General features: G+C 39.7%; 2 protein-coding genes across 8 annotated transcripts in view; both read right to left on the reverse strand.

Annotated features, from left to right (window-relative positions):
* LOC310715545 (GDP-L-fucose synthase-like) overlaps window positions 1-15,742 on the reverse strand; it is a 74,745-nt gene extending 59,003 nt beyond the window's left edge. For 2 of the 6 annotated variants that reach the window (XM_083522040.1, XM_083522039.1), the window contains exons 1-9: window positions 15,162-15,256; window positions 14,942-15,070; window positions 14,597-14,670; window positions 13,737-13,870; window positions 13,082-13,213; window positions 11,973-12,052; window positions 11,736-11,835; window positions 8,928-9,045; window positions 8,592-8,725 (exon numbers count right to left, since the gene is read on the reverse strand). In XM_083522040.1, the coding sequence (XP_083378166.1) occupies window positions 8,592-8,725; window positions 8,928-9,045; window positions 11,736-11,835; window positions 11,973-12,052; window positions 13,082-13,213; window positions 13,737-13,870; window positions 14,597-14,670; window positions 14,942-15,070; window positions 15,162-15,209 (949 nt within the window). In that variant the 5' untranslated portion in view covers window positions 15,210-15,256. Of the gene's footprint in view, window positions 1-837; window positions 971-8,591; window positions 8,726-8,927; window positions 9,046-11,735; window positions 11,836-11,972; window positions 12,053-13,081; window positions 13,214-13,736; window positions 13,871-14,596; window positions 14,671-14,941; window positions 15,071-15,161; window positions 15,257-15,575 lie in introns of those variants that run through there. The other 4 variants (XM_083522044.1, XM_083522047.1, XM_083522045.1 and 1 more) reach the window with 4 other exon arrangements.
* Window positions 15,743-20,018: 4,276 nt separating this feature from the next.
* Window positions 20,019-23,730, reverse strand: part of LOC310715544 (GDP-L-fucose synthase-like) — a 50,557-nt gene continuing 46,845 nt past the window's right edge. Inside the window, exons 3-9 of one of the 2 annotated variants that reach the window (XM_083522038.1) lie at window positions 23,533-23,661; window positions 23,120-23,193; window positions 22,806-22,939; window positions 21,786-21,917; window positions 20,889-20,968; window positions 20,705-20,804; window positions 20,019-20,628 (exon numbers count right to left, since the gene is read on the reverse strand). In XM_083522038.1, coding sequence (XP_083378164.1) covers window positions 20,573-20,628; window positions 20,705-20,804; window positions 20,889-20,968; window positions 21,786-21,917; window positions 22,806-22,939; window positions 23,120-23,193; window positions 23,533-23,661 — 705 coding nt within the window. In that variant the 3' untranslated portion in view covers window positions 20,019-20,572. The remainder of the gene's footprint in view (window positions 20,629-20,704; window positions 20,805-20,888; window positions 20,969-21,785; window positions 21,918-22,805; window positions 22,940-23,119; window positions 23,194-23,532; window positions 23,662-23,730) is intronic. The other variant, XM_083522034.1, reaches the window with a different exon arrangement.

Below are 23,730 nucleotides of genomic sequence, written 5' to 3' on the forward strand. Positions count from 1 at the left end.
CTTGACATGAGGTTGGACATGTGATTAGATATACTACATATACTGTATATTGTTATTATTATTATTAGTAATATATATATATAATGCCTGTAATGTCATGTCGTGAAGATGTTAAAGTAAATGTAAATGAAATTGCAATGCAAATGCAAAAATAAATAGTCTCAATAAAAATTTTTTTATGACCTTCAAGATGAAAAAAAAAAAAGCAGTATCTTTCACTGTTTTCTGTGATACATCCTTATTATAAACAAGGATCGATTAAAAAATATCACGATTACAAATAAATAAATAAAGTCATCACCATCATGAAAATGATGCCGACACTTAGCGTAAAAACGAATGTCTATCCAAGCAGATAAAGAAAGAAAGCAAATAAGAAAGGCATAAACATAAAATGTATTTGTGTGCAAATGAAAAATATAGAAAAAATTCTGTTGTGTTCTATGGTTGTAAAAATGTACAATCCAGAACCCCAATATTCAGCCGAAGAAAACACACAATAACTGCGTTAAAGGAAGTCAAATTAAATCCTGGCGACAAAAAACTTGACCATAAAAGAAAACGGAGAAACAGTGACATCACTGAGTCACAATCACCAAAGTTTTAAACCTGTCTATGGAGCGTGTGTGTTTAGCTTTTAATCATTCACTAGCAGCCATTATGACAAACGATTTGTTCGAATTTGTGATTTCAAAAAGTTTTCTGTTTTTTTATTTATTTTGCTATTTATTTATAAATAATTCTAAGGATTTTTTATTAATTCATCTATTTTAAATTACATCAATAATTTTTAAATGCCACCCACAAAAACAGTTTTGAAGAAAGAAGCACACATACCTGAAAAAAGTCTGTGGTCTCAATACTTTTGTGAATATAGTGTGTGTAGTGGGAGCAGCTCAGGAAATAATGATATGTGGCTCAGGGCAAAAAATGGTGAGCACATGACCTGTATGACAACTGAAGATGCTCGTTACAAGGCGGAACATAAAGTACAAAAAAAAAATGTAAACATTTTTATCTAGAGCCAATTACAATAGAATGACAGTGGGTTGAATGGGTTACACCTCTATCTTTTACACATGACATGTTTTTTCTTTTTTTGAAAAAGTCATTCATTTGCCATTATTACGATTATAGATCACTCAGTCTACAGTGTATTACAAAGCCAAATTCACTTTGCGGGAGCAGATTCATATGCTGTACAGGGGTGTCTCAGGATGTTACCAATATCCATATTTTGATGTCCTTTTTATGCAGGACCGATAGAACTTGTGCTCTGTGGTTACAAATTTTCAACTCGAGATCCTCTGAAAAGACATTCCTCATAAAAGAGGTTCTCCTGTAAGCAATAATGATCTTCCTTTTAGTCAAAATTATGATGCCAAAAATGTCAGTGGTTAGTTATATCCATTTATGATTAGTTCTTATATTCTATAATATATATTAAATATATAAAACTGGCCCAACTGGAATGATCAAAACTGGCTCATATAATGTGTCAGACATCCAAATATAATACATTATATATATATATATATATATATATATATATATATATATATATATATATATATATATATATATATATATATATACAGTGAGGAAAATAAGTATTTGAACACCCTGCACATGGGACAGGGCGACTGCACTGTATTAAGAAGAGGATGACCGGGGCCATGTATTGCGAGATTTTGGGGAACAACCTCCTTCCCTCAGTTAGAGCATTGAAGATGGGTCGTGGCTGGGTCTTCCAACATGACAATGACCCGAAGCACACAGCCTGGTTCTGGCGTGGCCTAGCCAGTCTCCAGACCTAAACCCAATAGAGAATCTTTGGAGGGAGCTCAAACTCTGTGTTTCTCAGTGACAGGCCAGAAACCTGACTGATCTAGAGAAGATCTGTGTGGAGGAGTGGGCCAAAATCCCTCCTGCAGTGTGTGCAAACCTGGTGAAAAACTACAGGAAACATTTGACCTCTGTAATTGCAAACAAAGGCTACTGTACCAAATATTAACATTGACTTTCTCAGGTGTTCAAATACTTATTTGCAGCTGTATCATACAAATAAATAGTTTAAAAATCATACATTGTAATTTCTGGATTGTTTTTTTTTTTTATTATGTCTCTCACAGTGGACATGCACCTACGATGACAATTTCAGACCTTAGATGATTTCTAAGTGGGAGAACTTGCAAAATAGCAGGGTGTTCAAATACTTATTTTCCTCACTGTATATATATATATATATATATATATATATATATATATATATATATATATATATATATATATATATATATACACACACACACACACACACACTGCACATCCAAAAAAAATAATTCACCACCAGGATTTAACTAAGCAAAAGTTTCAGCTATCAACAGGATATTTAACTCTAAATGATGCAGTGAGTAGCTTCTAAGTTCTTAAACAACCATGTTCGAACCCACATCCTGTGGACATGGAAAAGATGTTAATCTGTTTCAGAAGGGTCAAATTATTGGCAATGCATCAAGCAAAGAAACATCTAAGGAGATTGATGAAAGTGATAAAATTGAGTTAAGAACTGTTCAACGCATTAATAAAAACTGGAAGGATAGTTGGGAACCATCATCTTCGAGGAAAAAATATGGTCGGAAAAAAATCCTGAATGATTGTGATCGGCGATTGCTTTAGCATTTGGTGAAATCAAATAACAAAAAACAACAGTAGAACTCACGACTGTGTTTAATAGTTAAAGGAGGAACATTTCCACATGCACAATGCGGAGGGAACTAAAGGGATTGGGACTAAACAGCTGTGTAGCCTTAAGAAAACTACTTATCAGTGAGGCTAATTGGGAGAAAAAAGGCTTCAATTTGCTAGGGAGCATAAAGATTTAAATCTAGGGTTATATAATTATATATTATATCAATATTTTGGTAGAAAAATCTACACAAAGCAAATTGCATATATGATTTTAAAAATAATTTAAAAAATGGGACGTGGACACAAATGGGGGACTTCATTATTTTATTTTATTTTTTTTGCAAAAACACATACTAACACACAAAGCAAAGCACTAAAAGACTGTAGACAAAAACAAAGAAAAAACCTGAGCATGATCTAAGGTAACCAGGAATGATATTTGGGTATTAAATCAGCAGAAAAAAACAAGTAGCACAAGTAGTGAATGAGACCCTCACAACCAACTAGACTTTACTGAACCATAACGATATAAAATCAATGTTTGGCCACTGTGAATGCATAAATTCATGAACCTCTTTCTCACTGGGACACGTTGTGAAATCAAACGCAAAACAAACGCATTACCCATTGTAACCGGCAGATGGCAACATTAATCCTATTTTACAAGAACTGCCAGATGCTTGTCTCATTCCACTTCGTATACAGGGTCAGGTGTAATCCACATAATTAAAGTTATGCTACACCTGAATCTTATTATAACCTCAACCTCTGTTTACTTTTTTTCTTATTCTTAAATAAATGATTTAGTGCAAAAATACTTGTACTGATAATTGGCCCACAAGCTCAGATACTAATATTTTTGGTGGTCCACAGTAATATAACAACATTCGCAGACACAGCTCAGCATACTTTTAATCTCAATTAAATCATTAATTTACATTTCAATTCTATAAAATACAGCAGATGAGAACTTAACCTGGAATAAAGAAGAATTTCCTTAGCTTAAGTTGTTGAATAAAGAATAAAGCTATAATTAAAAAACATGAGCATTACACCATTAAATGTTTTTTTACATTCAGGCATCTGCTGAATGTGTATGAATGTTCAGTGTGTATGGGTATGTGTGTTACACTTATCATGTAAAATGGCAAAAATATAAATATTTTAATATTCTGTTACCTTTTTAATTTGATTGAATTTAATTTTCTGTTTTATTTTTAAACATTCCATTTCATTCGATTGGCAAAGGATCACGATTCCAATCAGCCACTGCACCATCACATGACTTGTCACACGTCACTAAGCACTCAAACCTGTTCCTTGTCACTTGATTGGCATGTGTATATAAGTCCCACATTTCACCACACTTTGTCTCATGTTTGTCTTTTCATACTTAATGCTGGGTTTTTTTTTTTTTTTTTTTTTGCTTATGCTCAGATTTAATGTTCATGGTTCACACTTTTTATTCTTTGTATTATTTTGGATTAGAGTCAACGTTGTCACTGCACATCTTATGCTACAAGGCAACGAAATGAAGTTAGCATCTAACCAGAAGTTAATTGGTAGCAGTGTAAAATATTTACATATGTACAGCTTGGTATGACTATGCTATATATGAATAAATATTCACTAAATAATATATATATTATTATTTTTATTTCTTTGTCTTTGCATTTTTATTAAAGGGATCTGTACTGGTATCCGCTTATCTGCCACCACGTGACCTCTTGGGAAGGTGGTAGCTCAGTGATTAAGTGTCTGGGTTACTGATCAGAACATTGGGGTTCAACCCCAGTATTACCAAGTTGACACTCTTAAAAGCACTTTTACCTTTTACTAAAATGGGTGCAGCACAAATTTGTTGGTCAAGCAAGAGGCTCTTTTTGGGAGGAACCGCAGGCTTTGGGAATGTTTGGAGAGGAGTGGCATGTTGCCATGCTGCTGCTCATGTGTCTGATATGGGCAACCCAATGGCCACTTTGTCTCCTGGTTTTTAAAGAGGATCATTATAAGAGTATTTTCCTTGTTGAGGACTTCTTTCTGCCTCTGTGCCCTGTTTAGTATGTCATCATGCTTCCATGCCCTGTCAAGGAGGCCGCCGTCAGATTCAGTGGTTTGTTACAAGTGGTTTGATAACCGTTTGGTTAAAATGTATCTTATACAGTGTGTTGGACTCGTCTCGATGCAGGGAATCCGGGGTGTATGGATAGAGTTTAAATTCTAGACACATGTTTAAATATAATGGTCATCTTCTTCTTCTTCTTTCGGCTGCTCCCATTAGGGGTCGCCACAGCGGATCATCCGTCTCCATACCACCCTGTCCTCTACATCTGCCTCTTTTACACCAACTACCTGCATGTCTTCCCTCACCACATCCATGAACCTCCTCCTTGGCCTTCCTCTTCTCCTCCTACCTGGTGGCTCCATCTTCAGCATTTTTCTACCAATATAATTCATGTCCCTCCTCTGCACATGTCCAAACCATCTCAATCTCGCCTCCCTCACCTTGTCACCAAAACATCCTACATGTGCTGTCCCCCTAATAAACTCATTTCTAATCTTGTCCATCCTCGTCACTCCCAACGACAACCTTAACATCTTCAGCTCTGCTACCTCCAGCTCCACCTCCTGTCTTTTACTCAATGCCACTGTCTCTAATCCATACAACATCGCAGGTCTCACCACAGTCCTATAAACTTTCCCTTTCATTCTTGCAGATACTCTTCTATCACAAATCACTCCTGTCACTCTTCTCCACCCACTCCACCCTGCCTGCACTCTTTTCTTTACTTCCCTAACACACTCTCCATTACTTTGCACTGTTGACCCCAGGTACCTGAACTCCTCCACCTTCTCCACCTCTTCTCCCTGCAACCGCATCACTCCACTGCCCTCCCTCTCATTCACACACATGTACTCTGTCTTACTCCTACTGACTTTCATTCCCCTTCTCTCCAGCGCATATCTCCACCTCTCCAGGCTCTTCTCAACCTGCTCTCTACTCTCACCACAAATCACAATATCATCTGCAAACATCATAGTCCAGGGAGACTCCTGTCTGACCTCGTCCGTCAACCTGTCCATCACCACTGCAAACAGGAAAGGGCTCAGGGCCGATCCTTGATGCAGTCCAACCTTCACCCTGAACCAGTCTGTCGTACCTACTGCACACTTTACTGCCGTCACACTGTCCTCATACATGTCCTGCACCACCCTCACATACTTCTCTGACACACCAGACTTCCTCATACAATACCACAACTCCTCTCTCGGCACCCTGTCGTACGCTTTCTCTAAATCCACAAATACACAATGCAGCTCCTTCTGTCTTTCTCTATACTTCTCCATCAACATCCTCAAAGCAAATAAGGCATCTGTGGTGCTCTTCCTCGGCATGAAACCATACTGTTGCTCACAGATGGTCACCTCTTCTCTCAACCTGGCTTCCACTACTCTTTCCCATAACTTCATGGTGTGACTGATCAACTTAATTCCCCTGTAGTTACTGCAGGTCTGCACATCTCCCTTATGCTTAAAGATCGGTACCAGCACACTCCTTCTCCATTCCTCAGGCATCCTCTCCCCTTCCAGAATCCTGTTAAACAATCTGGTTAAAAACTCCACTGCCATCTCTCCTAAACATCTAAACGCTTCTACCGGTATGTCATCTGGTCCAACCGACTTTCCATTCTTCATCCTCTTAATCGCTACTCTCACTTCCTCCTTACTAATCCTATCTACATCCTGCTTCACCAACTCCACATCCTCCAACCTTCTCTCTCTCTGATTTTCCTCATTCATCAGCTGCTCAAAATACTCCCTCCATCTTCTCAACACACTCTCCTCACTAGTCAACACATTTCCCTCTCCATCCTTTATTGCTCTAACTTGCAGTACATCCTTCCCAGCTCGGTCTCTCTGCCTGGCCAATCGGTATAAATCCTTTTCTCCTTCCTTAGTGTCCAACCTCTTATACAGTTCCTCATATGCCTTTTCCTTGGCTTTCGCCACATCCCTTTTAACCTGCTGCCGCATCTCCTTGTACTCCTGCCTACTTTTCTCATCACTCTGTCGATCCCACTTCTGTTTTGCCAACCTCTTTCCCCTAATGCTCTCCTGCACTTCCTCATTCCACCACCATGTCTCCTTGTCTTGCTTTCTATTTCCAGATGTTACACCAAGTACTTTTCTAGCTGCCTCCCTCATCACTCCTGCAGTAGTTGCCCAATCATCCGGCACCTCTTCACCACCACCAAGCCCCTGTCTGACCTCTTCCCTGAACCTCACACTACACTCTTCCTCCTTCAGTTTCCACCATCTTATTCTTCTTTCAAACCTTACTTTCCTCCTCTTCTTCTTCGCCTCCAAAACCATCCTACAGACCACCATCCGATGCTGTCTAGCTACACTGTCCCCTGCCAACACCTTACAGTCTCCAATCTCCTTCAGGTTGCATCTCCTACACAGAAGATAATCCACCTGTGTGCACCTTCCTCCACTCTTATACGTCACCCTATGATCCTCCTTCTTCTTAAAATACGTGTTCACCACTGCCATTTCCATCCTTTTAGCAAAATCTACCACCATCTGCCCTTCCACATTCCTCTCCTTAAAACCATACCTACCCATCACCTCCTCATCACCTCTGTTCCCTTCACCTACATGCCCATTAAAGTCTGCCCCAATCACCAATCGTTCTTTCCTAGGTACACCATCTACCACTTCATCTAATTCACTCCAGAATCTTTCTTTCTCCTCCATCTCACAGCCAACTTGTGGAGCATAGGCACTGATGACATTTATCATCATCCCTTCAACTTCCACCTTCACGATCATCACCCTATCAGAAACTCTCTTCACCTCCACTACACTCTTACTGTACTCTTCCTTCAGAATCACCCCTACTCCATTACTCTTTCCATCCACACCATGATAAAACAGTTTAAACCCACCTCCAATGTTCCTGGCCTTACTCCCTTTCCACTTGGTCTCCTGAACACACAGCATATCTACCTTTCTCCTCTCCATCATATCAGCTATCTCTCTCCCTTTACCCGTCATAGTACCAACATTTAAAGTACCAACCCGAACCTCTACTCTCCTAAACTGCTCCTTTTCCTGCCGTCTCTGTAGACGCCTTCCTCCTCTCCTTCTCCTCCTTCGGCCAACAGTAGCCCAATTTCCACCGGTACCCTGTCGGCTAACGATACCTGTGGCGGTCGTTGTTAACCCGGGCCTCGACCGATCCGGTATGAAATTCTCATTTGTGATCCGCATATTTGATTTGGCACATGTTTTACGCTGGATGCCCTTCCTAACGCAACCCTCCCCATTTACCCGGGCTTGGGACCGGCACTAAGAGTGCACTGGCTTGTGCCCCCCTAATGGCTGGGTTTAAATATAATGGTCATAAACATACAGATTAGCATTTTCTGTGCTTGGCCCCCTAATGACCATGCATAATTCAGTCTGACTCGTGATGAACTTGCAAAAATTCATTACTAGGAATGATAAATTATAGACGTTATCATACTTTTTTTCTTAGTTTTTTTTTTCGAAAGAAACATTGTGGAGCAAGAGTTATGCAATGAAATAATTCAATTCAATTCAATTCATTTTTATTTGTATAGCGCTTTTAACAATGAACATTGTCTCAAAGCAGCTTTACACAGATAAATACTGTTATTTAAAAAGAAAACCTAGTGTGTAGGAGTAAATAAAAATGTTAATTCCAAACAATATGTGACAGCAAAAAAATACACATTTTTAAACAAAGGGTATCTTCTAATGATTTGTGTGTCTTTACTTAATGTCTTGGGAAAGGTGTGCATCGTTAGCGTTTACCTGAGAGAATGATGGGCTCGGTTTCATCATATTCTCTCAGCACCCACACTTCTTACTCTTTGCCTTGTAGGTTTTGTGGATGAGTGCAGGTAAGACGTGACCGTCCTCGATGCTGAAGTTGTCATGCGTGCAAAAAATGTTTGTTTGAATGACAGATGTGTATCGCCGTCCGAACTGCTGAAAACATGCCCTGCACACATACACAATATTAACTCAATCGCACACCCCAGAACACGCAAACAAATGCCAAATGCACATTAAAACAGTGCTTTAAAGCTTTTCTTCTGACTGCTACCAACTGCTCAAACTGGAGACTCCTTCCATAAATGTTGATTGATCAAAAATCTCTCCAGTGTTTCTTTCTATTTTCAAGGTTGTAAGATGTGACAAACCTGTTGTATACGTTAACCATCCTCTTGGTGTAGGCGTACCCCGAGTTCGACCCATGAGGACGCTTTAAGGAATCGGTTCTTTTAAACAAACGAGAACGATGAGAGTTGATTCGGCAAACTGTAACGGTTTTATGTGAGGGATGGAAATGATCTTGAGTTAAGTTTCCGCATTTTAACCAGTCAGTTCGCTAATTTAATAATAAAAGCAGATTTTTATTATTTCTGAGCATGCACACACAAAGAAAAATGAAGTTTTTCCTTTTTTTATTTTTCGATCTGTTTAATTACACAAAGTGTAGGAATCTTTCAAATTTCACACTATCAAATCTGAACATATTTACTTCAATTGCTCTTCTTCCTCTACTTTCGGCTGCTCCCATTAGGGGTCGCCACAGCGGATCCTTCCTCTCCATACAACTCTGTCCTCTACATCTGCCTCTTTCAAACCAACTACCTGCATGTCTTCCCTCACCACATCCATAAACCTCCTCCTTGGTCTTCATCTTTTCCTCCTTTCTGGTGGCTTCATTCTCAGCATTCTCCTACTGATATACCCCATGTCACTCCTCTGCTCATGTCCAAACCATCTCAATTGGGCATCTCTCACTTGGTCTCTAAAATGTCCTACATGTACGGTCTCTGTAAAAAAGTTTGGCATGGATAATAAGATGCTGTGTGTGTGTGTGTGTGTGTGTGTGTGTGTGTGTGTGTGTGTGTGTGTGTGTGTGTGTGTATTTATTAATTTTTAATTTTTTTTTGCCATGTGTCTTCTGTAAGCAACCCAGGTACTTCTTACTTCTACACCTACACTGCTGCCATTTTCAGGTGATAATATGAATAACAACTGTTCACCACATTCATTTTCAAAAGTACCAGATTGTAATAGTCTTTATTTTCTGTTATATGGATTGCGGTATTTCCATTCTTTCTTTTGGAGCGTCAATGTGTCTGAAATACATGAGACATTGTCTACAGGCACAAAATATTTCCTGCACACCTTAATATCCAGTAGAGTGGCCCCACAATTTATTCTGCTGCAATATTTTTTAGCAATCTTTAGCTGGGGGTGTGGTCTGAACAGAGAGTAAAGCCCCATCGCAGATGACAGTATCAGAGGGTGAAGACTGCCTGTTTGATTGCCAGAAACTCTTGATATTGCTGTACTGGCTCTCCTGCACCGAGAGCTTATAGGTGATGTTCAACATCGGGCACTCCTCCCCCTATAGCGCTTGGAACAACAGGGTACCTTGCCCCCTAGAGAGGTTATGGTGCCCCCTTTTTACTGAGATCAGTTGGTGGACACAATAGAACGTAAAAAACATATGCAAGCATAATTTTAAATAATTCATTTTGATGGCTGCAACAAGTCTTTAAAAAGTTGCAACAAGGCAACAGAAGTCTGAAAAACTAAAGGTGCAACAGTAAACCCCATTGTACGAGCAACCTATAGTACGAGCAAACGGAGATACGAGCAACCTCGCTCGCAAAATTTTACCCCGGTTCACGAGCAAATTTCGAAGGCACGAGCAAACCCACGCTGACGGTTCCCCGTTTTCAGCGGAGGGTCGCATCAGTCGCTTAGTTGATGACGTATCACTCGGTCGCTCTCGTTGTTCAGTGCAGCAAAAACTTAACTTTTTTTAGTTTTATGTTTTTATTTCACTAGAAATCTTGAAAAATGTTTTCCAAGAAAATTAGTGATGGTGCTGTAAAAACGAAAGTAAATAGAATTACCATGGAAACCGAGAAGGTTACGAGGGTGGTGTGCGTCTCACACTCGCAATCAACCACTACCACATGAGTAAGTGTTAAATTATATTTACATTACGGTAATTTGCGGTGTATTTGTTTGTTAAAATAGGCTACAAATACTTTTCAATGCAGAAATTAGCGATAGAATGAGGTCTTGGAACTGATTAAATCACTTTTACATTCATTCCTATAGGGGGAAAATCAGTTCGAACATACAAGCAAATGGACCTACGAGCAATTTTCAAGAACGAATTATGCTCGTCCAACAGGGTTTTACTGTATTAAAAAAAAACAGTTCATCATGAAATAGAAAATACAACAAAGAGCAAGAAAAGTCAAGAAATGTCTGTCAGCTAATAAATGAAGTTTAACCAGTCGAATTTTTTCACACTTTTACCTCTTTCTATAGCAAAAAAAAGACAAAGCTTAGATGGCAAATAAAGGTGGGTTTTTTTTATTTATTTATTACTGTAATGAGATTACAAAGCTCCATCAGATAGATTTAAAGAAGAAAAAAGCTCATCACTTGGTGGTTTGAGCCGAATGGTCATCTACGAGCGATGTTGTAATTATCAGCAAACCAATCACATGTCTCCGTCACAGCTGAGGAAAAGCACAATTTAAGCCAGAATCAATATGTGCCTTTGTGCATGAGTACGGGTGTGGTGTTTGTGGATGTTAGGGTTTATGTTTGGTGTCTTTGGGTGTGTGCTTGTGTATTTGTCTAAGTAATTGTAGATTTGTCAATGTCTCAAAAAACTATTCCGGGACAAGCTAGGAATGAAGTGAGGATGGACTGAGGAGACGATCTTGTTGTTTCCAACTCAATAATCAAATGTCGGCGGTGCATGTGTGTATGAAAGCAAACAGTAGCACTGAAAAGTGAAAATATCAAAAAATATATATTTTTTGAGTTAAAGCTGGATGATTGCTCAGAAAGTACATGTGGTCAGTATTAATTTTACTACTGCTTGCAGTCTTGTTTACATACTGCGGCTGCACATATTATACACATACATTGTATATTCTGTTGGTGGGTGTGTGTGCAGGTTTTACCTGTATGGAATGGAGTGAAGGTGAAATTAGGAAGGTAGCGTCTCAGTTTGGCGTTACTCGCCGTTTTCTTCAGCTGTCCGTCTGATTTGCTTGTGTCATACTGAACAGGTAAAGGCCAAACTGTGTTTTTCTCATTTACTGACTCACACACACACCCACACACAAACCCACTCACACACACTCTCTCACTCACACTTTATTCTCACTTTCAGTTTGTATATGCAAATTAAAGGATACAACCACAGATCCCGTGAAGCCGAATGCTTCTACAATTGCATCGACTGCATTCTTAATGGTTATCTCATCTTCTTCTCCAACTGCAAACAAAACAGTGTGTGTGTGTGTGTGTGTGTGTGTGTGTGTGTGTGTGTGTGAGAGAGAGAGACATTAAACAATTCATCACCAAAGGTCATTAAAAGTAATTTTAAAAGACACATGCTTTAAAAAAAAAAAGTATATTTAATTTTTTTTTTTTTTATTTCATTTTAAAAGGTACATAAAAATATTTTAAAGGCTGTTTAAAATAAAGTACGAAAGCACATTGCATTCACAAAGATAAAAAAAACCAAACAAACAAACAGCAAGAATCTCATAATTATGACTTACTAACTCATAATTATGGCTTACTAAGTCATAATTATGACTTATTATTTTTTAATTATGGCTTATTATCTCATAATTATGAGATAAGTGCGGCAGTCTGTGGCAGGGGAGCATTTTAGCGCACGACATCGAATCTGACGTGATTGCATTCTTTGCTCGGAAGCGCCTCATTGCGCAACCAGTGAGATGTAGCGGCTATCATATGGTTTATCTTTATGACTGTATATTAGTTAAATTAGCTACTGGACATTTTCTCGCTGACTGCCCCTCTTGCTAATTAATTTAGTTACGGTAAACCTTGCTTCAGTTAATAGATACGAGGCGTTAACTATTATTATTATTATTATTATTATTATTATTATTATTATTATATTTTAATATTGACTACTAATATATGTTACACATTCTGACTGTCCACTTGATAAAATTAACTAAAATTACCTTTTATCAAGTGGACAGTCAGAATATGTAACATATATTACAGGTAAGGAAGATGTTCATTAGACCTGGAAGTGCTAGTATTGGGGTGAAGGCTCCCTCTGGTGAGGTGGAGGAAGAACTGCAGCTGGAACTGTTCCAAAGTCTAGTACAATTGCCCTTTTGACTTTTTCAAACCTTCTAGAACCAACATTTTAACTTTAAAATAAAAGGCAGTGATTGAAAAAAATCTTTTTTGAGTGACAGTAAAAAGGTCCATGTTTCTGCACACACTTTGTGATGTCTTGTGATACGTGTATCAGTACCTGAGAGAATGATGGGCTCGATTTCCTCATATTCTCTCAGCACCCACACAAAAAGACGAGCCACATCGAGAGAGAAGATGAACTGACGTAGTCCTTTACCCGAACCCCAGACCTGCAGAGCTGTTCCGTCCCCTAAAAGACACAACATTGCACAACAGTTTCAATATTGTACGCTCTCATGATAACTTTTATCCAGGCCTAACCTGACCTGGCTAACCTCACAAAGCTAATCTAATGTAGCCCAACCCAACCTGACTGCCACCTGTATAAAACTTGGTGATCTGCGCCTTATAACATGACTTCTATTTCTTCTATTGGGTGCTGATACTAGATATATTTTACATATTGTTTGTTTGTGTGTGAGAAAGAGAAAAAGAGAGAGAAAAAGAGAGAGAGAGAGAGAGAGAGAGAGAGAGAGAGAAAGGAGAGAGGAAGAGAGAGAGAGAGAGAGAGAGAGAAGGAGAGAGAGAGAGAAGGAGAGAGAGAGAGAGAGAGAGAGAGAGAGAGAGAGAGAGAGAGAGAAAGGAGAGAGGAAGAGAGAGAGAGAGAGACAGAGAGAGGAAGAGAGAGAGAGAGAGAGAGAGAGAGAGAGACAGAGAGAGAAAGAGAGAGAGAGAGAGAGAGAGAGAGAGAGAGAGAGAGAGAGATGTATTACTCTTTGCTTTGTAGGTTTTGTGGATGAGTGCAGATAAAACGTGACCATGCTCAAGGTGGAAGTTGTCATATGGGCCAAAGATATTTGTGGAAATGATCGCCGTGTATCGCCGTGCATACTGCTGAAAACAGGTTCTACACACACACACACACACACACACACACACACACACACACACACTGAAATGAAATCACCCACCAAATAAAGTATAGATAGTGAGATGCAGAGGTGGGCGGTCACCACTGGTCAGCAAAGCCTTCTCTGCTGGCCTAAACACTATCAGAAGCACTGACCTACATTTTCAACCTAAATTCTGATATTTGTTTCATGAAATTGTATTCATTTATTTCCAACAGTTTATTCTCTTCATTTTGTAATGTTTCTCTCGGCTGCACTGCTTCCAGTACGTTTATGTGGATGTTAGATTTTTTTTTGTCCAATCAGATTTCAGTCTCTATGTGCTGCCATGTGAATCTAATCTGCCCAGGGCCTTCAAAGTCAGTACTGCTGGCCTTTTTACCATAGAGAATATTATAAATAGATCTTTTAACTTTAACCAAGATTTTAAATTTGAATGACATTTTTTATGTTTTAGTCATGTTATTAGACAAATATTGATTCTGAACTGAGACTTAACTGGGTTTCTTGCTTTAGTAAAATGGTCTTCACCCTCCATATGTGAGATTCCACTCTCTCTCTCTGTATTGCCATGCGTTGGTTTATTGTGTTTTTGTACAGTATTGATGGTTTCTATAATTGTGACATAATAGTGATATTGAGAGGTGGATTAAGTCGGGTACCTCCCCACTGAAGACCCAGGTACCAAATGCACGACCCACCACTGGTGAGATGTGACAAACCTGTTATATAAATCAATTATCCTCTTGGCATAGGAGTAACCCGAGTTCGACTCATGTGGAGGACCATCATGGATCTATGAACAAAATCATTCAGTGTTAGATTTCACACTTTGTTCCTGCTGCTGCAGTCATAAAGATTTATCCAATATATCTATATCTAGAGTTTTATTGAATAGGGATCAAAATCAACATCGGCTCCTGCTGTTAAAAGCACCATATAAGTGAATATGGATTATAATAATGATTAAAGAGGAGGAAATATATATTTGGAATTTTTTATTTGACTATACTAATATCGATTCTAAAGTACAAATCTATGTGCCAGTTGTGTGTGTATGTGTGTACCATAGTCTCATCAATCGGGTAAGTAGTTTTATCCGGGAAAATGCATGTGGACAAAGACAAGACGACTTTCTCCACATCAAACTCGTGAGCCATGTGCAGCACGTTATTATTAATAGCCATGTTTTTCCTCTAAAAAAACCCAAAAATTATTTCAGCTAATAATGAGAATTTATGCGTGTGTATATGTGTTTGTCTGTCTGTTTGTGTGTATGAGATTTACCCAGAAGTCTAGGTTCTGTTTCATGTGCATGAAGAGGCTGCCCACCATTGCTGCGAGGTGAATAACATGTGTGGGCTGATATTTCTCGAAGTAGGTGCATGAAATATTATTCATAACTCCATCACATCATCACTTTCCTTTGCATTATATCAGTTCAACAACGATAAGTCTGATTTGTGAAGAGGTTTTTGTAGAAGAGTCTCTGCCACTAGTTGGGGAAGTGGTAGTTCAGTGGTTAAGATGGTTGATTTCTGCTTTAAAGGTTGTGAGCTTAAATCAAAGCAATGTAATTGATCTGCAATGTTCATGTTAATGCTCTTGTTCTAATATTATTCTTTATATAGTGGAAAAAAAAATGGTGACAAGACAATAATAATGATGATAACGTGTTTAGGGCTGGGTTTTGAAGCTCACGTCAGGTCTGCATCTTTGGAGCTGATGAAGATCCATTCTTCCCCTTCCCTCACTCCTCCTTCCTGCTTCACCACACGCTCTATGGCTTTCCCCACGAGGCCACTGCCACCTGTCACCAGCACCCGCATCGGCTTCTTTTTACTATCCATCTGCCAAAACAAATATTAGGAATGTGAATATGAATTTAGACACTAAAAGCCCAGCTTGATTTACACACAGATGATGTGTAAATAATGACAATTTAAATCAAGTTCATGCAAATCAGTGTCAGGTAGCCAGTGATTAATGCATTCGCACTGGCTTAATCCATTCTAACCCGCATTAGAAACCAATTCATTTAACTAATCTAACAAACTTATTTAACATGAACCCATTTTTATTGTATTTCAGTTGCTAAATATACAAGCTGAGAGAGCAGCAGTGTAAACATTCCCAACAAGCAGTCAATGTTTACATGGCACACATTGACTTCCTTAATAATAACTCAGAATCCGTAAGTAGCTCAAACAACCTGAGCATTGATTATGTAAATCAATTTCTTTGCAATAAAGTTATTTTTATTATGCCACTCGACAGAAAAGCAAAACACACATGATCAATAATCATATATAATAATATGCTTTTATGATTTTTACACCTCATGATAGCTCGTAAGTAAGTAAACCTTAAAACAGAATGAGTACCAGTGAATAAAATTTATCTTCAGTTCAGAATATGTTTGAAATATTAAAAAAAATGTGAATTGTATCTTTGTAGTACCCTGGACTAACCGCTAGGTGTCGTCTTATATATATATAATGGGGGAGTGGTGGCTCCAGCGGTTAAGGCACTGGGTTGCCGATCAGAAGGTCTGGGGTTCAAGCCCCGGTATCGCCAAGCTGCCGCTCTTGGGCCCTTGAGCAAGGCCCTTAACCCTCTATGCTCCGGGGGTCCCTTACGAGTGAAATATCAAGGTCCGTGACGTCAGAGTGACGTGGGGCCGCCTTCCCGTGGGCTCACCACCTGCAGGAGGGACTGTAAGGGACGGTGCTGTGAGGATTGGGCAGCAGTCGAAGGCGGGGGCCTGCTTAGGACCCGAATTACGGATAAGCGGGAGAAAATGAATGAATGAATGAATGAATGAATATATATATATATATATATATATATATATATATATATATATATATATATATATAAAACCCAGCCATTAGGGAGGCACAAGCCAGTGCACTCTTAGTGCATGTCCCAAGCCCGGATAAATGGGGAGGGTTGCGTTAGGAAGGGCATCCAGCGTAAAACGTGCCAAATCAAATATGCGGGTCACGAATAAGAATTTCATACCGGATCGGTCGAGGCCCGGGTTAACAACGACCGCCACAGGTATCGTTAGCCGACAGGGTACTGGTGGAAATTGGGCTATTGTTGGCCGAAGGAGGAGGAGGAGAGGAGGAAGATTCCTACAGAGGCGACAGGGAAAGGAAAAGTGTAGGAGAGTGGAGGTTCGGGTTGGTACTTTAAATGTTGGCACTATGTCTGGTAAAGGGAGATAGATAGCTGATATGATGGAGAGGAGAAAGGTAGATATGTTGTGTGTTCAGGAGACCAATTGGAAAGGGAGTAAGGCCAGAAAAATTGGAGGTGGGTTTAAACTGTTCTATCATGGTGTGGATGGAAAGAGAAATGGTGTAGGGGTGATTCTGAAGGAAGAGTTCAGTAAGAGTGTAGTGGAGGTGAAGAGAGTTTCTGATAGGGTGATGATCGTGAAGGTGGAAGTTGAAGGGATGATGATAAATGTCATCAGTGCCTATGCTCCACAAGTCGGCTGTGAGATGGAGGAGAAGGAAAGATTCTGGAGTGAATTAGATGAAATGGTAGATGGTGTCCCTAGAAATGAACGATTGTTGTTTGGGGCAGACTTTAATGGACATGTAGGTGAGGGGAACAGAGGTGATGAGAAGGTTATGGGTAGGTATGGCCTAAAGGAGAGAAATGTGGAAGGGCAGATGGTGGTAAATTTTGCTAAAAGGATGGAAATGGCAGTGGTGAACACTTATTTTAAGAAGAAGGAGGATCATAGGGTGACGTGTAAGAGTGGAGGAAGGTGCACACAGGTGGACTATGTTCTATGTAGGAGATGCAACCTGAAGAAGATTGGAGACTGTAAGGTGCTGGCAGGGGACAGTGTAGCTAGACAGCATCGGATGGTGGTCTGTAGGATGGTTTTGGAGGCGAAGAAGAAGAGGTAAGGACTGAAAGAAGAATAAGATGGTGGAAACTGAAGGAGGAAGACTGTAGTGTGAGGTTCAGGGAAGAGGTCAGACAGAGGCTCGGTGGTGGTGAAGAGGTGCTGAATGATTGGGAAACTACCGCAGGAGTGATGAGGGAGGCAGCTAGAAAGGTACTTGGTGTGACATCTGGAAATAGAAAGGAAGACAAGGAGACGTGGTGGTGGAATGAGGAAGTGCAGGGGAGCATAAGGGGAAAGAGGTTAACAAAACAGAAGTGGGATCGACAGGGTGATGAGAAAAGTAGGCAGGAGTACAAGGACATGCGGCAGCAGGTAAAGAGGGATGTGGCGAAAGCCAACGAAAAGGCATACGAGGAGCTGTATGAGAGGTTGGACACTAAGGAAGGAGAAAAGGATTTGTACCGATTGGCCAGGCAGAGAGATCGAGCTGGGAAGGATGTGTTGCAAGTTAGAGCAATAAAGGATGGAGATGGAAATGTGTTGACTAGTGAGGAGAGTGTGTTGAGAAGATGGAGGGAGTATTTTGAGCAGCTGATGAATGAGGAAAATGAGAGGGAGAGAAGGTTGGATGATGTGGAGTTAGTAAAGCAGGAAGTGGATAGGATTAGTAAGGAGGAAGTGAGAGCAGCGATTAAGAGGATGAAGAGTGGAAAGTCGGTTGGACCAGATGACATACCGGTAGAAGCGTGGAGATGTTTAGGAGAGATGGCAGTGGAGTTTTTAACCAGATTGTTTAACAAGATTTTGGAAGGTGAGAGGATGCCTGGGGAATGGAGAAGGAGTGTGCTGGTACCGATCTTTAAGCATAAGGGAGATGTGCAGACCTGCAGTAACTACAGGGGAATAAAGTTGATCAGCCACACCATGAAGTTATGGGAAAGAGTAGTGGAAGCCAGGCTGAGAGAAGAGGTGACCATCTGTGAGCAACAGTATGGTTTCATGCCGAGGAAGAGCACCACAGATGCCTTATTTGCTTTGAGAACGTTGATGGAGAAGTATAGAGAAGGACAGAAGGAGCTGCATTGTGTATTTGTGGATTTAGAGAAAGCGTACGACAGGGTGCCAAGAGAGGAATTGTGGTATTGTATGAGGAAGTCAGGTGTGTCAGAGAAGTATGTGAGGGTGGTGCAGGACATGTATGAGGACAGTGTGACAGCAGTGAAGTGTGCAGTAGAAAAGACAGACTGCTTCAAGGATTGGCTCTAAGCCCTTTCCTGTTTGCAGGATGATGACATTTCCTGTGATGAACAGGATGATGGACAAGGTCGGGCAGGAGTCTCTGTGGACTATGAGGTTTGTGGTTGATATGTTATTTGTAGTGAGAGTAGGGAGCAGGTAAATCAGCAGTGGCAGCAGGGTGCATGAAATCTGGCTTGAACAGTTCCTCAACCTCTGCTCCATTTACCACTCCAGTTCATGACTGGTCACAAACTGCGATAAGCACAGGACAGTTTTTTTGCAGCTCGAGAAAAGGGAACTTTGGATTTAAGTAGACCATAGACATATGTTATATTAACACACACTTCACCGTTCTTCTCTACTTTGTACTTTGTGATTTTGTATATTCCTTGAATTGTCCACATTGTGCATTCATGCCTATAGGTCCTATCAACATTCATTGTAACCCTATTTTTTAGCTTCTGGTTTTGACCTGCTCTACGATTATAAGTTGAGTATGTAGATAATTAGAGGTGTAGATAAAGGTCATACATCATTCTCGGATGTGTGTCTCTTACACAGACAGCTCTCAGACAGACATTGTCTCTGTAAAGTAATTAAAGAATTGATATATTTCTGTATACATTACTCTCATTTCTAGGAATTCCCTCTGGGTGAAACTGATAGAAGGATCCTGTACACTATTATAAAAAAGACAATCAATTTCAGGGAATAAAATGCTGAATGAAACAAATAGTAAAATGAAACAAATGAATGTGTTTTGGTGCTAAATATTGCTCAGCATTTGCTCGCTTTTGCTAACAGCCGTCTTTGTTCTGTTTAGTGATACTCTGGTCCTTGATCTTATGTTTTAAGCTTTCTAGGATTGCCTTTGTATCGTTTCCCGATTTCACTTGATGCATTGGATTTTTTTACCTCCACCTCTTATAAATACTACAGCAAATGTATAAATGATTAAACAAAAGAACTCATTGGTACTCATGTGGAACAGTGTGTAATCTGTCGTGGTGAGCACACAATATCACACTCGGTCATCGGATTTGAGGAAAGGTTTTATTAGAATCTTGTTATACAGTGTAACAAATAGTAATTGTAAAACCCACACAGGCCCTTCCAGACTAAAACCTGGCACCTAAAGGCTATTGCTATGTTATCATGTATGTATATATTGATATATTACATCAGCTGCCATGTTTCTCCAAGGTCACCCCTACAGCAATTTTACAAAAATAGAATATCAGTGAATATCAGTTCAGAAAATGAGACATATAGTTAAATCTGTATGAATCTGTATGAATCTGTTTGTGTATTATTTTTTAATCACATAATTCCCACAGTTGTCCGATTGACTGCATTTAATTCTCCAGACACCACAATGATTTTTATAAACAATACAATTTCTAGGGTTCATGATTTTTAGATGATATAATCAGAATAATAAGGCACACCAGTTTAAATTTAAATCGATTTGTAAACCGATATCCTGAGATTTTATGGAAAACTGTGGCTGAAGAGCGTTGACAGGTGCTTCACATTACATGCTGCAAAGTGTGAAGAACGTGTCACTCATCAGTTTCAAGCTGGACGGTCATTTGCGAGCGATGTCGTAATTAGCAGCTAACCAATCACATGTCTCCTTCACAGCTGAGGATAAAGCACAGGTAAGTCCAGAATATATAGCACAGGTAATATCCTTTATATTATGTGTGTATGTTTTTACCTATATGGAATGGAGTGAAGGTAAAATTAGGAAGGTAGCGTATCAGTTTGGCGTTGTTTGCCGTTTTCTTCAGCTGGCCATCGGGTTTGCTGGTATCATACTGAAAACATCAGTCAAAGGCCATACTTTGTATTTTACTGACTCTCACACACACACAGCTTGTATATGCGAAAAAAAAGGATACAATCACAGGTCCTGTGAAGCCGAAAGCTTCCACAATCACATCGACTGCAGTTTTAATGGATATCTCATTTTCTTCTCCAACTGTGAACATAACAGTGTGAGAGAAAGCCCGAGTAAGGAAACAGTGCCAAAGCTCAGTATTATACAAGCCAACTTGCAAAATTTTAAAAGAAATGATATAAATTCAGTACAGGTTGGTGCATCCAAACAGGAAACTTTAGAAATAGGAGTTTGTGACCCCGGATTGTCTGCAATTGTTTGGAACCAGTTCAAGGTCCTTTAGAACCCATTGTCATTGGGTATAATGGAGCAGTGGAGTGGTTCTCAACTAACGTTCGATGTGAAACCTTTTATAAGAATGGTGATAATGTGAATGCTGCACAAAGGGAATTTCAGCATCCTTACCAGTTACGATGTCATGATTATGTCTCTTCTGCTAACCTCAAAGATATGGGTTCAGCCTAAAAAAAGTACCCAGGTGGTGCTCGAATGGCCCTCACACTAGAGAATATCATATCTGTTTGATCTGCAATTGTGAGGGGCCCTCGCCGCTCTATTCAACAACATGCATTATTGTGGTGTTGAGCTGTTTCTTCAAAATTATGCACCCACGTTGTTATTGGATGAGCAGACGAGACATGATCATGATGTACTCATGGCTCGTTGCGCACCACTCCACTGCTCCAAGGAGTTCTAAACGAGGTCGCACTACAAACAATTGCCGAAACCCCATTGTCACCAAGTTCTAGTTCCAAAATTACCCCTTTCCCTGCGCCACTCTGAGTTTTAAACATGTTGAATCCAAAGCAAAGTAATAAACACATACGAAGCATAAGGTCTGTCATTTAAAATAAAATTAAACTTCTTGCGTTATGTGTACCCGAGTACACATGAGTACCTGTGAGAATGATGGGCTCAATTTCATCGTATTCTCTTAGAGCCCACACGCAAAGGCGGGCCAAATCTACAGAGTAGATGAACTGACGTAGTCCTCGACCCGATCCCCAGACCTCCAGAGCTGTTCCATCTCCTACAAAACACACAATTACACAACAGTTTCAGCATTGCCGTGTATTCATTAATCAGCCATGGCCAGTCTACCTGTTCAAGTCATGGCTGCTCATCAGGGATAAATACACATCGTTCACCTTAACTGTTAAATTCTGTAAAGCTGCTTTGAGACAATGTCTGTTGTGAAAAGCGCTATAGAAATAAACTTGTTTTGACAAGTTCACAGAGCATAAACACTGTGTACTTATGAAAAGCCCCTAACAGTGATTACGGATGGCACAATACACACAGATAAGATCACCTGGCTTATCTTAATCTATAATCATGAATAAAACTGAAAACTGGCCATGATATCACTCACATCATCATCTTGAATGCATACAAATACATCCCTTTAAATAAAGTGACGAAAGTAAATATCGGTTTCAAATTGAGACAAATAATTAAAGGACCAGTTCTCTAAAACCTTCTCTCTAAATCTGCTTGTGTGTCATCTGATAATCACATAATTACCACAGCTTTCACTGATTGGCTGCGTTTCATTCTCCAAGGATCATGACTTTTCAACCAGGCAAATCTCTACTAATGTGGCCCCAGAAGAAAAAAGCACAGATTGCGAATCAAAGGTGATGGCAACCAGCGAGTGACAGTTTATTTTGCACCCACTGCTGGTTCGGTACCTGATCCTGTTTTGCCTGTTCTACTTGCAACACAAACGTTCTCACCTGACTGCAACTCATACCTAACTTCCACAGCACATACATGGAACAAGAATGATAGCAGATTGTCACTTTGAAGACAAAATAGTCTAGATGTATGTATAATGAGATAACCTTAAGTCGCTGTGGATAAGGGCAGTGTCATACATTTGTTTGTCTAATCAGTTTGTCTTGACAGTTGGTCTTACTCTTCGCCTTGTAGGTTTTGTGGATGAGTGCGGGTAAAACGTGACCGTTCTCGACGCTGAAGTTGTCATGAGGGCCAAAAATGTTTGTGGGAATAACAGATGTGTACCGCCGTCCATACTGCTGAAAACAGGCCCTGCACATAAACACACAATATTAACTCAGTCACCCTTTTAGAAAATAGCCTACTGCAAGGTAACCACAAAATCAACTAATGAAAACCTTTAAGGTCAAATGCTGAAACTGGAAAATCCTTTCATGAATATTAAATTAACATTCTTACAGGAGGTTGTTAATACTTTGAAATTGATCAAACCTGTTATGTACATCAATCATCCTCTTGGCGTAGGCGTAGCCCGAGTTCGATTCAGAAGGAGGACCATTATGGATCTATGAACAAGATTGTTTGGTATTAGATTTTAGATCTTCACAGTGGGCTAAAATTACTATCTTCTGCACAATAGCTGGAGCTATTCATGATGCCACTATCAGGGTCAGTTGGAAAAAAACGATGTGTTTCTTAGTTTTATTCAACAGGGAGCTAAATCTGCATTAGCTAATCATTAACCCATGATAATGATTGGAGGGAATATGAGACCCATTTGTGCACACCCACTTTTCAAAGCTGGCAGGATGATACCCCAAATATGGGCTCAATTATATGAGTCTACAAGTATAAAAATAATGTAGCTACTAAACTGTTTACAGTTGTTCTGTATTTGTGTGTACCATAGTCTCATCGATGGGGTAGGTGGTTTCCGCTGGAAAAGAGCATGTGGACAAACAGGAGATCACTTTTACCACATCAAACTCATGAGCCGTTTGCAGCACGTTATCGTTTAAGGTCAGGTTCTTCCTCTGAAAACAGTTTAAAAGTGTTGGTTCAGCTAATAGAGAAAGGTTCCTCGAGTGTGTGTACAGTATATG

The sequence above is a fragment of the Silurus aristotelis genome (assembly GCF_946808225.1).
Source record: "Silurus aristotelis genome assembly, chromosome: 20".
NCBI lineage: Eukaryota > Metazoa > Chordata > Actinopteri > Siluriformes > Siluridae > Silurus > Silurus aristotelis.